General features: G+C 39.3%; 2 protein-coding genes across 2 annotated transcripts; one reads left to right on the top strand and one right to left on the bottom strand.

Annotated features, from left to right (window-relative positions):
• The first annotated feature begins 357 nt into the window (after positions 1-357).
• On the top strand, positions 358-10,828 carry sfxn3 (sideroflexin 3). The gene is made up of 11 exons (XM_041050651.1): positions 358-447; positions 2,475-2,647; positions 3,057-3,227; positions 5,133-5,231; positions 5,844-5,919; positions 6,028-6,113; positions 6,228-6,355; positions 6,736-6,785; positions 6,952-7,001; positions 7,112-7,159; positions 7,247-10,828. The coding sequence occupies exons 2-11, from the start codon at positions 2,484-2,486 to the stop codon at positions 7,341-7,343; spliced, it is 969 nt and encodes a 322-aa protein (XP_040906585.1). The 5' UTR covers positions 358-447; positions 2,475-2,483; the 3' UTR covers positions 7,344-10,828.
• Positions 10,829-11,501: 673 nt separating this feature from the next.
• LOC121190079 (peroxiredoxin-like 2A) lies at positions 11,502-15,707 on the bottom strand. Its single transcript, XM_041050652.1, has 7 exons — positions 15,501-15,707; positions 14,686-14,926; positions 13,800-13,985; positions 13,222-13,313; positions 12,978-13,118; positions 12,479-12,643; positions 11,502-12,382 (listed from the first exon to the last, which is right to left on the bottom strand). The coding sequence occupies exons 2-7, from the start codon at positions 14,879-14,881 to the stop codon at positions 12,287-12,289; spliced, it is 876 nt and encodes a 291-aa protein (XP_040906586.1). The 5' UTR covers positions 14,882-14,926; positions 15,501-15,707; the 3' UTR covers positions 11,502-12,286.
• Positions 15,708-16,402: the final 695 nt, after the last annotated feature.

Consider the following 16,402-nt stretch of genomic DNA (forward strand, 5'->3'; position numbering starts at 1 on the left):
GTTGTACTGCCTTACAGAGGGAAATATCACAGGCTGTATAAAAATATTGTGTTTTTTTTATACTATTACTACCAACAGCTGCTTCACAAATTAAGATATTACATACGTATGATGATGTTAAAATATGATGCATTGTCAATAAAACTACTACTCTTAGCTTTACCTAGACCAATTATAACAGAAACATATGAGCTTTAATGTACTAGTAATTATCATGCACTAGATAATGCTTTTATAATTATAGACATGGCTATTGCGGTTTGCCCTTTAAACAAGTGGAGTAGAGAGCATCAAACAGCGTGTACTATTTACTGTATATCCCCGCCATTTGCGGTGATCTGTGTTTTACGATACTTTCAAGAGTACGAGAAGGCAGCATACGTCCACCCGGTGGTGCTGTGATATTGAGAGGTCATACATTTCCGAAAAAGAAAGAAAGCAAACGAGGTAGGTGTTAGCGCTGCCTGAATTCACATATTTAAATGATTTAAATCACAGTCCGGCTAAGTTAACGATTACTCCCTCTCGATATGTGCCCTTGTAACGCTAACTGAAGTGCTAGCATATTAGTTAGCTTGTAAACAACCTGGATAGCTGTCCTGTTGACGTTATTTACCAAGAATTGGTTTGTTTTGACAGCATGGAAAGCTGTTTATTGTCCCGTGAAGCTGAACATACAATGCTGTGGGAATTTAGTGTGGTTTTGATATGCGGTTTGAGCATTGCCGTACTGCAGTGTGGTTGAGTGTTTGTTGGCTACTTTCGTTAGCCGCCTTGCTAACAGGAACCGGCAGCATGTCGTGATTTCCTCTCACCCATCTGTCACGGTATTTCTTTGATCAGCTACTTGCAGCGTGACTCATGTAATCTATTAGCATGTCCCACCAGCTATTCTGGCATATTTTTACTTTAAGGTGAAAAGGAATTTGTTAGATATGTATTTGTATTTGAACACCAGCCAGAAGTCGCGCGTGTGTTTTTATCAACACATTAAACGTTTGAGTCCTTGAATCAGTCGTATCAGCTGTTTCTTGCCCTTGTACACTTCTCCATCAACCTGCAGCCTTCAGAAGGGACCAGAGGTGATTAAGACCTTCCTAAGGCCTGAGCATTGGAGGGACTATCCCAGCACACGCTACAGGAATGCTGCATAACACATACATTCTCGTAATAGTTTAGTGTTTGCACTCACCTACATGAATGCCTCCAGCGTATTTACTGAATAAGTACATAGGTAAGAAAAGTGAAACGTGAAAAAGCGATTGGCCGATTGACAGAAAAGTTTAGGAAATGTCAGTGTCTTCATGTATATGTGGGGAATGGCAATTTTTCATTGGGCAACTAAATAACATTGCTTAATTTTTCTGTCCATCAGTCTAATACTCTTACTCCTAACCCTAACCCTGTCTTATACAAGTGTGAGCTTAATACCTGAAAATCTGAATTGGCTTTAGAAAGTCATTATAGACAATTTTCAGTTTACTTACATTTTAAAGGAAAATCAGTTCCTCAGGAGAAAAACTGGCAGACTAACCAATCAAAAAAATAATTTTTTCCCTAAGTGGTGGTGTGTTTGACTGTTTGAAAAAAACCACAAGTACAGACCTATATTTCACTGTTTTTCAGTACAGTCTTCGTTTATCTTATGCTAACAGCCACAACTGATAGAGGAAGTTAGAGATTAGCACATTGGCAGCTGAAAACTCCCAAAGAACCAACAATATGGCAAGACGACATTGTAATAATTTTTTTAATTTGACACCGCAAGAAGAACACATCAGAACACTTTATTAAGCTTCAACCAAGTCCTTTATTTTTAAGAAAGTACTGAGAGGCAGAACATGCTGATGGAAAGTAAACCTAGGTGACTTGTATTTTCTCTGCGATAACTGTGTGCAGTTGTTCTGGGATGTATGCTGTTAAGTGGTGGGGGAGGTTGCTTTGCTTCAATGCAGCTCTGTACTGCAGCAGAGCTATTAATGGAGCAGAGGTGGGGGGCTTAACTGTACAGCCAGGCTTTTTTAATTTTAATAATTTCACCTGAAGGGCTGGGCTTGAAAACATTGCCATCAAATGTCTGTTGTGATTTGTATTGTTGTTTTTCTGTTTTGATGATATCACATAGTTCCCCATTTAAATCATAATTTTCACAATTTTCGACTGTATCTTATTTTGTTTGTAAGTTCTCGTATTTACACAACAGATTTGAGAACCTTGTCTTCTTTTGATAAATTAAAAAAAAGCTTTTGTGGAAACACATGTATACACTTCTCAAAGTAAATTATAAAATCTGTATCATTCTGGTATCTATACTGAAATGCAATAACCAGATCAGCATTGCTACCAAAAAATGTGACAGATCAATTGTTTGTCTGAAATACTTCCAAAATTTTACTCTTGTATTAACACGTCAATCCAGAATAGACTTGTAAAAGAGTTTGAATTTTAATTAAAATTTATGTCATTGATCAAAGGAAGCCAGGATGTCTGGAGAGCTGTCCCTCAGCATAAACATCAAGGAGCCACGATGGGACCAAGGTACATTCATGGGGCGCGCCAAGCACTTCTTCATGGTCACAGATCCCAGGAACGTCCTGCTGTCCTCTGAGACTCTGGAGGAGGCCAGAGTGATCGTGGAGAACTACAGGTATGGGGGTTCGGAAGATAGAGGATGGAGTAGGAGTATAAATGATAATGTTATGGTGGGTGGGGTGGTTCAAGGCACGAATAGAAATGAGTATTGATGTGACCAGATGTAGATCCATTCGTTACATGTTGTAAAGGCATATCTAAAACTTAGATTTAAGATAGATTTTACATTAAATTTAGTTGACAAATAAATTAGTAAACTATGATATCTGGACTTAAAGTAAAGTGGTACCATTTAGAATTAGGTGCAGGTTCATCATTCAGTAAGGTTCTTCCTTCTCAATATGACATTGACGTTTTTATGTTGTGAATTTTTGAGCTACGATGTATAAAAATGGTTAAATATCTCCTGTGTTGTAAATTTTGTTCAAAAGACTCAAACACTCCGCTGTTTTTGACTTTTTCAGAGCCGGGATCGTGAAGCCTGGTCTGACGGAGGATGAGCTCTGGCGAGCAAAGTACATCTACGACTCCGCCTTCCACCCCGACACGGGCGAGAAGATGTTTGTGATTGGGCGGATGTCTGCTCAGGTGCCAATGAACATGTCCATCACAGGGTGCATGCTCACCTTCTACAGGTACAGCACGTTTCAGTACATGGTTCAAAACAAGATTTATGAATTAAAATAGAGAAATAGTGATCTGCCAAAATGGTGAATAAATTCAATATGGTTTTGATTCGACTGTAAATTCAGCCTTAGTACAGCATGCAGCAAAGCATAAAAATAGAGATTTTAATCCCTGCACAGAGTGAAAATCCTCTTAAAGAATGAAAAATATAACTCATGACTGAATAAATCACTGAGCGGCTGAGAGGACAGTGAAGCCGTGTGATAATGTTATGTTGAAACAAACTTAATATTAACAAGAAATAAACTGACTCTAGTTTTGATAATAGATGTAATGGTTTAGATTTATTAAATTAAAATTATCTGCTCACAGATGAAAAAAAAATAGTTTCAAATAAATAAATAATAAACTGCTTTCCCCTGTTTGTCATGATGGACAGATAAAGACTTGTTGATAAAGTGGAATTATAGTCACTGGAAAAAATGGTGTTGTGAAATCAAAGTTTTTTGAAAAGGCACGTTTTCAAATAAAAACTGCAGGAATTAAATGAAAATGACCTGCAATAAACGCTGTTATTACAAAAATAAGCAGGATGAAATAACAACTCATTATACATGTGCTTTTTTACATTTAAAAATGTGTTTTTTAAAAAATTTCCATGTTTATATTATAAAAGTGGTCTATACTTATTTCTAATTATTTATGTATTAATATTGATTACACTTATTTAATATTAAACACTTTGGGCTTCCATATTTTACATATTTTAATAATTTTATTAAATTTGAATAATAATTTTGGCTGGTGAACAGACGAGTGATCAGTGGGTTAGCAGCATGCACTGCTGTGTGCCACAGTGTCAATTTCTTCATACTGTCACTGGAGGGCGCTAAAGTATGATATTTCAGATTTTACACGTGGTGGCTTTAAAGAGTGAAGTTGACACAAAGAAACAATAAGGTTAAATATAAGTAAAGGGCATTGTGTGCTGTTAGAGTGTGAAATCCTCTGAGACGAACCTGTCATTGTGGGCTAAACAAAAAAACTTGTTACTACACTTGTCATATGTGCAGTATACAACAAAACTTAATACACAGCTTCTCAGTATTGCTAAAATGTGAAGTAATTACAAATCCTGTCCGTTTATGTTTTGTTTTTCAGCCAAAGCCTGAGAAAAATTAAGCCAATTAATTTAAAAAACAGACATGTTTGATGTTTCATATTAAAGAGCCAATTGCAAAAGTCAGTACAGCCTTAATTAGTGAGATTTCACTCGTTTTATTTTTTGAATATAGCTTTTATATATATTTTTTATGACCGATTTAATCCTCCTGGGCATGGATGATACTAGACTTTCACAAATCTGTAGAGCAATGTTCAGCCATTTTTCACAGATGATTATTTTCATCTCCTCTTTGAGAAAGCTTTGATATTTACGACTTATTTTATGGCCTTGTTCACGCAATTAGCCTTAACTGGAATACAGTGATTTTGATGCAGTGGTCACAGCTGTTCTCACTTCTGTTGCATTGAGGTTGTACTTTGAGGTCTGTATTTTCTATGTAGTTTATCAAACAGATATCTTGATCTTCGTCTTATACGTACCAGCTGTAATCAGCACTAAACTGCTGGGTTGACTGTTAATCTGCAAAATTGCTTCCTTAAAATAAGTAATGACTGGGGGTACCAGCAGTGTGTTCAGTGTAACATATGAGCCACCCTTTGTCTACTGTGTGGACTGGAAAACAACACACTCAGTCCACTGCAGTAATCTTTAGACAGCTATGTATGAATGCACCTTTAAGGTTTTGTTTTTTGCACGTTTAGTCTACCATGCCAACACTGTAGTTTTTACCTTACACTGTGTGAAATCTCACTTCCTCAAACACACTGTGGTTCTCTCATGCTTGCAGGACTACTCCAGCAGTGGTGTTCTGGCAATGGGTTAACCAGTCCTTCAACGCTGTCGTCAACTACACCAACCGCAGTGGAGATGCACCCATCACCGTGAAGTAGGAAGGACTTCTCACTTCACTTCCAGTCTAGATCATTCCTGTCCTCCCTCTAAACTAGTGTCTGTAAGGAGGCTGTGGGAGCTGCTGTCCTCTCCCCTTCCCTCACAGCGGTATTACGTTCCACTGTTAAGCATGTTCAGCCCCATGTCACCGTGCACTCATGCTGACAAAGGCTCAGTGCTCCCAGTTGATGTCAGGTCAACATGTATTTGCATTATTTTCATTCTGCCACAAAATGCATCTTTCAGATGCTGCAGAAATGCATCCGATGCATGCGTTCAGGAGGGTTGCCTTCAGGACATGCAAATGCGTGTTGGTGGATTAAGCATGCTCTTGAGGATGAACGCTATAGTGTCTTTCTCTGTTTTGTCATTATTTTTGAAATGTTCTTGTTTATTTACCTTTGCATAGTCATACATAGCATGAATTTTCACTTAAACTGCAACAACTCCTCTCTGAAATATTTCACTTTAGTGTATCTGATAGATTGTCGGCCGCAAGCCTCATGTGATGTAGCACAAGTCAGCTATTTATAATGTGGGAAAATGCTGAAAGAGGAAGTACGTTATTAATGTGAGATATACGTCTGATGCATCTGTCTCTTTGCAGCCAGCTCGGTGCAGCCTATGTCAGTGCTACTACTGGAGCTGTAGTCACTGCCTTGGGACTCAAGTCTGTAGCTTCGGTAATGCCCGAGTTCAAGTAAATAAGCACATGAACACTGATTTGCGTACATATTTGAAAATTTGTGCAGAGATTTGATACTGGTCGTCCCAATGTGTCTCCCTTGCAGCGTCTCCCTCCAATCATCAGCCGGTTTGTCCCCTTTGCTGCTGTTGCTGCTGCTAACTGTATCAACATTCCCTTCATGAGACAGAGGTGAGATCTCAAGAGTAAAAGCCCACGACCTCTGTTTTGTTCTCCCAGGAGCTTTTAGGAATTGCAACAGGTGCTATAGCTACTCTACAAGACTTTTATTTTTGCTTCTGCCAGAGAGTTGAAGTACGGTATCCCTGTGATGGATGAGAATGGAAACAGGCTAGGAGAATCTGCTAATGCTGCCAAGCAGGCCATCGTGCAGGTGGTGGTGTCAAGGATCGGCATGGCAGTGCCAGCAATGGGTAATGTAAAGATTATATGTACTGGTTTGTGAAAGCGGCTATAATTAATATTTTTATAACAATCTGCAGTTCCACTCAGCTTAGCAGAGCTTTTCAGTGAGGCCCAGCTCACTGTTTAGCAAAAACAGCTAAAAATAGAGGTAAAAGCACATAAAATCACACACAACAATAAACATCTCAGTCACAGCATAACATAAAAACCGGTATGCAACCAGCCCTTGTCATCCCACCTAAATCATCCATGGTTAAAACCGTTGTTGGCATGAGAGATGAATGAATTTCCCACAGCTGAAGTATGAAATTAACCTTTTTGAAAATAACATTTTTGCTTTTGTTGTTGAAGCAGAAGACTTCACCTGATTTATCTTTACTTTTTACAGCTATCCCCCCTGTTATAATGAATTCTCTGGAGAAGAGAGCGTTCATGAAGGTAAGCAGACTGCATGCATGACTGTTATCCTGGTGTTTTGACAAGGCTGAAAAGATTCCTTCTGCATTCAGCGTGGTCTGTGGATGGCCTCGTGATCTAACAGGTCACATTGATGATTTGTTTGCCTGATTTCACTTAATTTCTCTCTGATTTTATCTCCCTGTAGCGGTTCCCAATTCTAAACGCTCCAGTCCAGGTGGGGCTCGTCGGTCTGTGGTAAGTAAATAACACTATCAACAGTTTTTGTATGGACTTGAAAGTATCTGTACTTAAAGGGGGAATTGGTAACACTGTCTAAAACATCCCTCTCTATGTCTTGTTTTCAGCCTGGTGTTTGCAACTCCTCTGTGCTGTGCCCTGTTCCCGCAGAAAAGGTGCCAAGAGCCACTTTCAAGTCACTTTCATTGGACATTTACTCAACTGTAGCAGCAAACTAATCTTGTTCAATCGTCTCTTTGTAGCTCCATGAGTGTGAGCGGACTGGAGGCAGATCTTCAGGAGAGGATACGACAGACCAGTCCCCACACCACCACCGTCTACTTCAACAAGGGCCTGTAGGACCAGATAACTATGTCTTTGCACACACACACAAGACATACAGACACTCACACAGATATACTACACATGTATTTTGTCCTGTGGGCACAAATGGGAGAGCAAAACATTTATTTATGCATTTTTTGTTGTTGTTGTGTGTACTGAAGCATTTGTGGGGTTTTTTTATGTGCAACAGTGGAGGATGATGATTAATTTACGGTTTTGAAAAAGAGGATCTACTGAAGGGAAAACTGAACACTTTGAGACGGACGATCACTGGCAGTTCTCTCTGTACATAGATATCACTCCTTAGACAAGAAAAAAATGACTCCTGGTGTTTTTATTTTTATTTTTTTGTGTGTGTGTTGTGGTGTGTTTTCTGTCTTCCTTTGGTCAAAACTGCCTGTAATATGGCAGTTCATGAAGTTACTGATTTGTGTTTGACTCACCAATGTTTCATGTTGCGTTCAGGTTCATGCTAGTCCTCTGAGAAATAATTAATTACTCCAGCTTAAAATGAAGGCTTGTGCTTCTAAGTCGTGTATGTTATTGCTTCTGAATGTCACATAATTGTTTTTGCATTTCCAGTTCTTCCCTTGTCATTTATCGCATTATTCTGTTTCTGGAAGTAATATTTTAAGCTGTTAAACATTGACTGCGGTAGGTTACAGTTGTTACACTTAAACTGGACAAACCATTGCGTTAATTAGCTCTAAACAGTCCAGCCCCTGGTGAATAAGTTCCTCTTTTGTTGTACTCTGCCTCCTTGTTAACTGCTGCAGCTTTTTACTCTCTTCAGCTCTCCTTTAAGTGTACTTATGCCCCTTCATATTCTTAGACCAGGTAATGAGGTGCTAGGTACATGTGGCAACAAAAATATGTAGGAATTATGTTACAGAAAGTCACAAAGCACAGCCGCAGAGTACATTAGTTAACACTGGTGAGTGTGATCTTTGTCAGCGTAAATATGTACTGTTGCCATGGCAGTGGCAGCCTGTTTTTCAAGGCCTTTTATCATTTGAATTCACTTTGTGAACTTGTGCGGCCGCTATCTTTAGTAGCATTTTGATGAGTTGTTTGATTGTTGTAGGTGATGGTGCTTGTGTGGTGGAAAGGAATGTCCTGTGTTGTGTCAGCGTGTGGTTGCTAAGATAAAATGCTGTGATCAGGCCTCGGACAAAAATGTACTGCTGTTGTCATGCGGAAACTTTCTAACTCCACGTGACCTTAAGGATAGCAGGAGCAGCTTGGAAGAAGTCAGGGTGGTTTGGTGGTCAAGCAGAGCTGTCTAATTAAGTTTGAGATAGCAGGGTTTTCTTGTGCAGCAAATAGCTAGCCACCTGCAAAACTGTCTCATGCACTCGAGCCATTGATGTTCCATTGTACCAAATGACAGTAGCTAATGTGTGACAGAGTCAAATTACTAAATGCTTGTATCCAGGTCAGGGCAGTGGATAATTGTGTGCACAGTCTTTGTTGTTACGTCGTTAAAGTCGGACAGTTTGGCTGAGTTTGAGCTTCTCTGATCAAATACGTTCACACTGTTGACCAAGCTCTCCAAACGCACAACTGTCCATTGTGGGTAGATAGTAATGATTGTGTCTGTGAGGAATAAGTATATTTTTCTTGGATATATTTATAAATATAGTGTGCATATACAAATCTCTCTTTATATATAAATATATGATGTATAATGTAAGGAGCACATATGCATGAGGAATTTTAGAGATTTTAACTTGGAGGTGTGCGTCTGGTTGTGAATCCACCAGATGGCCCCACATATGCATCAGAAAACAATGTCAGCTGCTTGTGTTACGGGAGGACAGAGGGGTGTAATTTATTGCAAAGGAGCGAGTGCTCCTCTTGATTTAGGGCAAACGAGCTCTCAGATTAGTTGAGTGTTCCTCTGGTTGGACTTTACTATGATTCACTGTTGGTTTCAAGCGATGTTTTGTGCACACAAAAAAAAAACAACCTAAACCCAACAGTAAGATTGTACAGTCCATGCTCGTACTTGAATACATCTCCATCAAGCATCTGTAGTCACTTGAGTTTATGTTTCTGAAATTTATGGTGGTACAATCTTTCATTGAAACTGGTTGAGTGTTACAGGACTGTGGCAACTTGCAATTGCATTTTTACGATGGAACTTCTATACAGACAGAATTACACAATGACCATGCTTACGTGTGATCTTGAAATCTAATGGTTTCACTCCAAAATCCTGTCCCGATCATTTTTGAAGATTGTTCTCACCTGAGATTCTTATTTCTATCCTTAGATAGGAAAAGAGTATCTTGACATGACTCCTAACTTCTGTAGGAAATGTGTTTGTATCACTTTCAAATGATTTCAGTGTGGTGTGAAACTCCTCTTTCAGCTGCTCTTTTACTCATCGTTTTTCGTATTTTCATATGAAAATGTGACTCCCAGACGGGAATCAAACTCTTTCTGTATCGCCCGTGTTAATAGACAGTTGGTGCTGTCTGAGTCCCCCTTGCCTCCCTCTGTAACACCGAGACATAACCACACACACACTGCAGGACAGTGTTTCAGAGTTAGCATCACTACTTTGTTCCTGTATCTGTGACTACATCATTAAGACATCTTTTTTTGTGCTACAGTGCTGATGGTAGTTATTGTGAGTGTTGCGCTTTTGGGGTGTTTTCCTGCTGAGGGTAAAACTGCACTATATAACCTTTGCTGTGCTGCTGTAGGAGCTAGTTGGATTTGTGTTGCTATTTAAACTGAGCTTTTTAAAAATGTATATTGAGGATTGTATTTGTTTGTTGTGCTGGATAGCACTGAATGAATCACCGTTACTGCTAATTCATAATTCAGTCGTGTTCTGCTGCTTTTCATTTCTCATGTGGCTCAGTTTCTGCTTTTTTTCCTTTATTTTTTTTTCTGCTCTTTGAATTACAGCGCAGAAATGTCAAGAACAAAACTGGATGGTTTTAGTGAGCATTTAAACACATCTGTAAGCATGTATCTCAGCGTGTGACTGTGCTTTACCACCGTCATGTGTCGCACCCACAGATCCAGCCAAAGATGAGACAGGTATGAATTGTAACAGGATTGAGGGAAAGGAGTGTATAGCTTTTAAAGTTTGTGTTTCAGCTTTATCGTATGGACCTTTTTGCCAGGCTTTTCTCATGCAAAATTCGCATTTTAGTTTTTTTTTTTACAGAAGTGATCCTCAGTGCAACACCAAATATTTTGACGTCACAAAGCATCATTATAAACACAAAGTTAGGAGATTAGAGATAGAAATAAATGTTTAGTTAACAATCATACTTTTAGCATCAATTTTATTGACTCTACAATAAAATCTCATAACCAACTTGACTTTTTTCCACATAGCAGCAGTGAGTTTTGGCATGTTTCGTTTGAGCGCCCACCAATTTAAACTTGGGTTGTGCATGCCATAAAAAAAAAAAAAAGAATACTGACGGCACAAATGTAAAGACAATCCCCGTTTGTTTTACACTCATGAATGTTTTTGGTTGTTTCATGTACATACAAACCTACATACATGTAGTCTTGTCAGTATTGGTGCACAGTGTTTTCTCCCTCTATTTTGTATTGTGTTGAAATATATTTCCTGGATGTGAAATGTATTTTACTCAGAACAATAATAACATAATAACAATAATAATAAAATAAGTAATATTATTGTCTAAACCTGTCTGCTTAATGTGATACCGTTATACATTATATATTCTAAAAAAACAAAAAAAAAACAAAAAACACATTATTTCCTTCCTGTTCTCAAGGAAAAGAACTAGTGAATACAGTCGTAAATATCATCTGATACAATTACATTTCTGTAAATCAGACACTAACTGGACCAAGACAGAGACCAAGCCTCATGCGAACTAGATAAACAAGTCTGAGGTTTTAATTGTAATGATTTGAAGCAGGATAAACTCAGTTCTGTAGCTGGTCCAAATCATTTGGAGTGCTGATCTTTTATCACCTGAAACCAAAACAAAACCCAGCTTCTACTGATATAAATGTGTGAAATACATAAGTGAAAAACCTGTTCTAGAAACACAAATCCACAAGAGTTTTCCTGCTCTTGCTGAGAGCAAGAGCAGGAAAACTCAAATTCGAACAAATCTGTAAATTACGGCACATTAAATAAAAATAAAAATAAAAACAGGAGCAACGTGAAGATATGGTGATGAGGTTTTTATTTTCTGCAGCTAGGATTCACATGTACAGGTACATACTTTTTAACACACATGTACACACATTAAAGCAACACCTGCACCAGGCTCCACAAACACTCCTCAGCACTGCGACAGCAGTGGAACCCGTGTGTGTTTGAGCATCAAACCCGCTCCTCTCAATGCTGAGTTTAGAGTCAGATTGTCATTATCACACACACAGAGCACACACGTGCTCATCGACCACACTGGAGGTCTATTTATGTGCCTGACCAGGAGAAGCAAACAAAGATAACACACAGGAACGTCATTAAAATGTACATCTATTAACAGATGTTAATAGATTTACTAAACACGTGAAATCCAGCCTTAAGGTTGAATTATGTCTAGAATGAAGATTTCAAGTGACCTTAAATTTAATGGCCGATGTACCTGAATGAAAATGCTGCCTTTAAGTCCCTTACTACCTGTTTTACGTACCCGTTTCAAGGAAACTAGCTTCTAGGGTGTTTGCAGAGGTCAATATTCAGAGACATATGCTGTAATATTATTATTATTAGCTCTGTCCTGTATTTCACAGCTGGATTTTTGTAACCTACAGTAAATTAATGTGCAAAGGACAAAATTATAACATTGGACAATGCAAACAGATGAAAATGTCATTACAATATCAGTATTTCAGTGATGGATGGACCTTGACTACAAGGTCAAGATATGTCAAATAAAAAATACTAATTATTTCTTACTTCTTCTTGTTCAGTGTACCTGTTCTTCGTCTAACACCAAAAGAACTTATTTCAGTGGAACAATTTTCTTGACAGCCTCTAAAACATCTGCTATGTCCACCTTATCGCCAAACTCCTTCTCACGGTGTTCCAGGAGAATCCCCTGCAAAACACAACATGCAGTTTAAACTGAGACGCCTGTTCTGTAAAGCTCCACAGAGCCCCAATCTTATTTTAGTCTAGGTGTGTGAGACGCTACCTGGTCGCCAGGCCCAATGACAAACACGCCCCCCAGGACGAAGCCCTCGCCGTTCATGTTGCCCTGGTAACCGGACCTCCAGGCCCGGATGAAGTTCTGCCACACTCCGAGGCGAATGAACCCTAGACCACCCATCTTCCTCTGCAGCGGGCCGTAGAAGTGTTTCTGTAATCACACAGTTGTAATTTCAATTTTAGTCAGCCTAACCAAAAGAAAGCCAACATGCAGGAAAGGATTAGATGAATGTCCTCGTATTTCTGAATTCACATTACGATTTTCTGTCATACGATGGATTTATTTTACTGATTCTTTAACAGGCATAATTGCTTTACCAACTAAATTGCCAGCTGTCAAGTTTCCCATCGGCAGATGAGAGCAATAAGGCAAGGGGATCATTTAAAATCTATTTCTCAAGATGTGTTGCAGGGCTGCCACTCTTTATGACATTCAAAAATAACTGCAAGGTCTTGAAGATCTGATGCTGTCTACCACTGCTAACCTTTTCATCTATGTAGATGTCCCCAGCAAAGTGCGGTCTGAAGTCCTGGATCTCTGTGCCAACATTCTCCTTCACCACAGCGACCAGAGGGACCCCGAGCTCTTCCAGCTGAGGCTTCAGAGAGGACAGCTCAGAGGCCTCCTACAGGGAGAGAGATTGTACCATCATGGAAAACGTAACTCACATACACTCAGAGCTGAGTAAAACAGCCTCTACTCTCATATTTGTAAACATTTCCTATCACCTCTCTGCACAAAAATCATCCAGGTCGTCGTACAGCCATGACCACAGCCCCGTCCTTCTCCCACAGGCCCTTTGCTTTGATGACCTTGTCACCTGCAGACAAAACAAGAAGAAGCTGTTTCTAAAACAAAGTCTCCAATCTGACAAGTTCCTCAAAACACAGACTCACAAGGATTTCATGGGTTCAGCTGCTTTAAGTATTCATTAAAGCCACAGTGTGGAAGATAAAGGATGAAGCCTTCAAATGGAGAAAAAGTTGAACGTTCATGGTCACATGGAACGTCTATATGTTGAATACGCTTATTATGAATAACAGTAACTCGACCTTCAGCTTCAGGCAAAGTGATCTAATCTGTAATACCAGCAGATCTGAGAAAGGAGCTTTGCTACACAAATCCTCATTCACTGCATGTACAATGCATGCTAACATGCAACAGTAAAGAAAAACGCAAATGGCCAATTCTTGTGCTGATGCAATGTTAATTCTCTGCCTAATGGGCTTAACAGCTGCTAGTGTTAAGGAAAACAGGCTTACTGGATGGTGACATTATTAAACAGCCAATCAGAAAGTCCAATTACCATCTATGGTGGAGCGGAGGTCAGCATCTTCCAGGTACTCCAGCGATGCCTCTGCGGCTTTAGGTAGACACAGATCAGTGTTGGCCAGGAAGATCCCGGCTATGGCAGCTCCGACAGCGCCGAGACCCAGCGACCACATCCCCATCCCAAACAGCTCCCCCTCTAGCCCGGACCCAGAGGACAATGCTGCAGCACAAAAACCAATGACAAGAGCAGCGAAATGTGTCACAAGTCTGACATAATCATGATGCAAAAGAAAGTCTGCTTTGACTTTCTGTTCCCCTAAATGTGCACTCTACTTGATATTTGCATGCTTACATTTACACTTTTTACAAGTGTGGCCTTTTCTCTCCCTACTCTTATCTAAACCTCACTTATGAGAGTAAACAACTCACACACTTACTAATCAGATGAGATGATTAGTAAGTAAGAGATGCTCAGCATGACAAGATAACCACAGTTTGAAGACGCTATCTTTGACTGTGGGTGGTGTGATTCTTTATGAGTCACACTGGGCGCCAGCCATGTTTTTTTTTCTGATTATTCTTTTTAATTTTTTTGGCAGAAATTCACATTTAATTCTTTCATCAATTATCTGCCAGTCATTTTCTTGATTAACAGTTCAGTCTATAAAATGTCAGAAGATAGTGAATGTTTTCAAATGTGTTTTTGTCCAAAATGTCAGTTTAAACGTCATAGAAGGCTAAGACAGTATCAGCCAATATCCACTTTCATGACACTTTTCAGTGTCATGAAAGTGGATTTAAAGCAGGGAAACACTGCACACAGATCACAGCTGTAACACTGTTTCTACAGCAAGCTTGGCGTTCGGGTTGCGACAGAGAACAGCTAATTGTATAGGCAGTGAAATACTATATATCCTTGCCTGAGGTGGGCTTGTTTGGGTCAAGACTGGCTTTGTCTTTAGTTTGGTGAAACAGAGCAGCCTGGGCTCTCAGAAACTGGGGCCTGGCTGTGGTGGACGACTGGCTGCTTGCGGTAACACTCCCCAGAGAGAGGGCAGAGCAGCGCAAGGTGAGAGTCCCCCTCAAAGCTGGCGAACATCTGGGCAGAGCTAGCATCAGGACCGTGGAAAAACTCTGACTACACACACCCTCAAGATTTCACTGAAAGAAAGAAGCACAAGTCTTTTCTTTGAAAGTATAACCAGTTGTGCCATGTCAGAGACCATTAAACAACAATACACTCCATATCTAGTGAAAGCCCCGCTTTCAACGAGCCTGCATATGCTTTCACTGATTCGAGAGAAAAAAAGCATTCCTGGCATCTTTACAACTAAAACACATAAACCGACCGTTAAAACCAGTCAGCCAGGTTCTGATTCTTGCTTACAGCAGGAATCTGCCACCCACCCTGCAAAGCATGCAGTATTCAAATGAAGGCATGACAAAAATGTAAAGTATAAAATGCCTGGTTAGAAAATGACTTATCTACTTGCGAATAAAGTTCCTATTCTTAAACTGTCTCAAGTTCTCGTGTGTGGTGAGCACATCAGCACACAAAATAGAATGGAAACCCGAATGGGTAAGTTTACAATACACCACACAGAGAAATTCATGCACTGTGAATTAAAAATTATCAGTTTTGCAGATATTACACGAGGCAAAAACAGACTTTAAGTTTGAAAAGGATCAAATCTATCTTATGTTTATGACAAAAGTAAAAATGTAATATACTAACTTGGCTCCATTTCCAAAGTGTGAAGAAGTACTTTTTCTCCAGAGATTTAGCTCATAAATCACCCAAAAGCATCTGAGGTCTGAAACTTCACAACTGTTAAGACGCTGAAAAAAAAAAAAGAAAACTACAGCAGCCAACAGAGAGAGACACCCACGTCTGCAACACAAGGAAGCGTCTAGATGTGTCTGCAGGGCGAGCGGTGAAAGCTGAGACCCGTCAGCACTGCGACTGACAAACATGATGAAGCGTTGCACAACACCTGAAAAAATTATCATGTCAACTAAAGCAAGAGATGCATTATGTAAAAGAGACGTCTGAGCAATGTTTGGGGGAATGATCACACAGTTAAGAACAGTTAAAAACACTTCACTAGAATATTTCCGTTTAAGGTTCCTCCTTTTTTTATGTCACTGCATTTGTTTGACAACTATGGTTATTAATACAGCTTCGTATTTTACTTGAGTATTTCCACTTGATGCTAATTTATACTCCCGCACAATTTCAGGGGGAAATGTACATTTTACTCCACTACATGTATTTGAGAGCTATTGTAACTATGATGATTTGTCACACAAAACATGTGATCAGCTTCTAAAATATGATTTATTTGAATTACCGAACAGTATATACTCACCTCAACCAGATATGACATTCTAATGTTGTATCAAGTCACAAATAACTCTACTTTGGCAGGCTACAACTTTAAAAAGCTGCTTACATGTTAATGCATCTGTAATAAGAATCTAATCATATTATATTCAATAGTGTACAAACATTTTGGGCACTTCAGATGTTCAGATTCTTAATTGAGTATTGTTAGAGGATAGAGTATTCTGCAGTGTGAAAATGAGCCCAGACACACAGCTAGAGTCATAAACAAATATCGTCTGGTGGCGCTACTT

Source organism: Toxotes jaculatrix, chromosome 11 (genome assembly GCF_017976425.1).
Source record: "Toxotes jaculatrix isolate fToxJac2 chromosome 11, fToxJac2.pri, whole genome shotgun sequence".
Classification (NCBI taxonomy): domain Eukaryota; kingdom Metazoa; phylum Chordata; class Actinopteri; family Toxotidae; genus Toxotes; species Toxotes jaculatrix.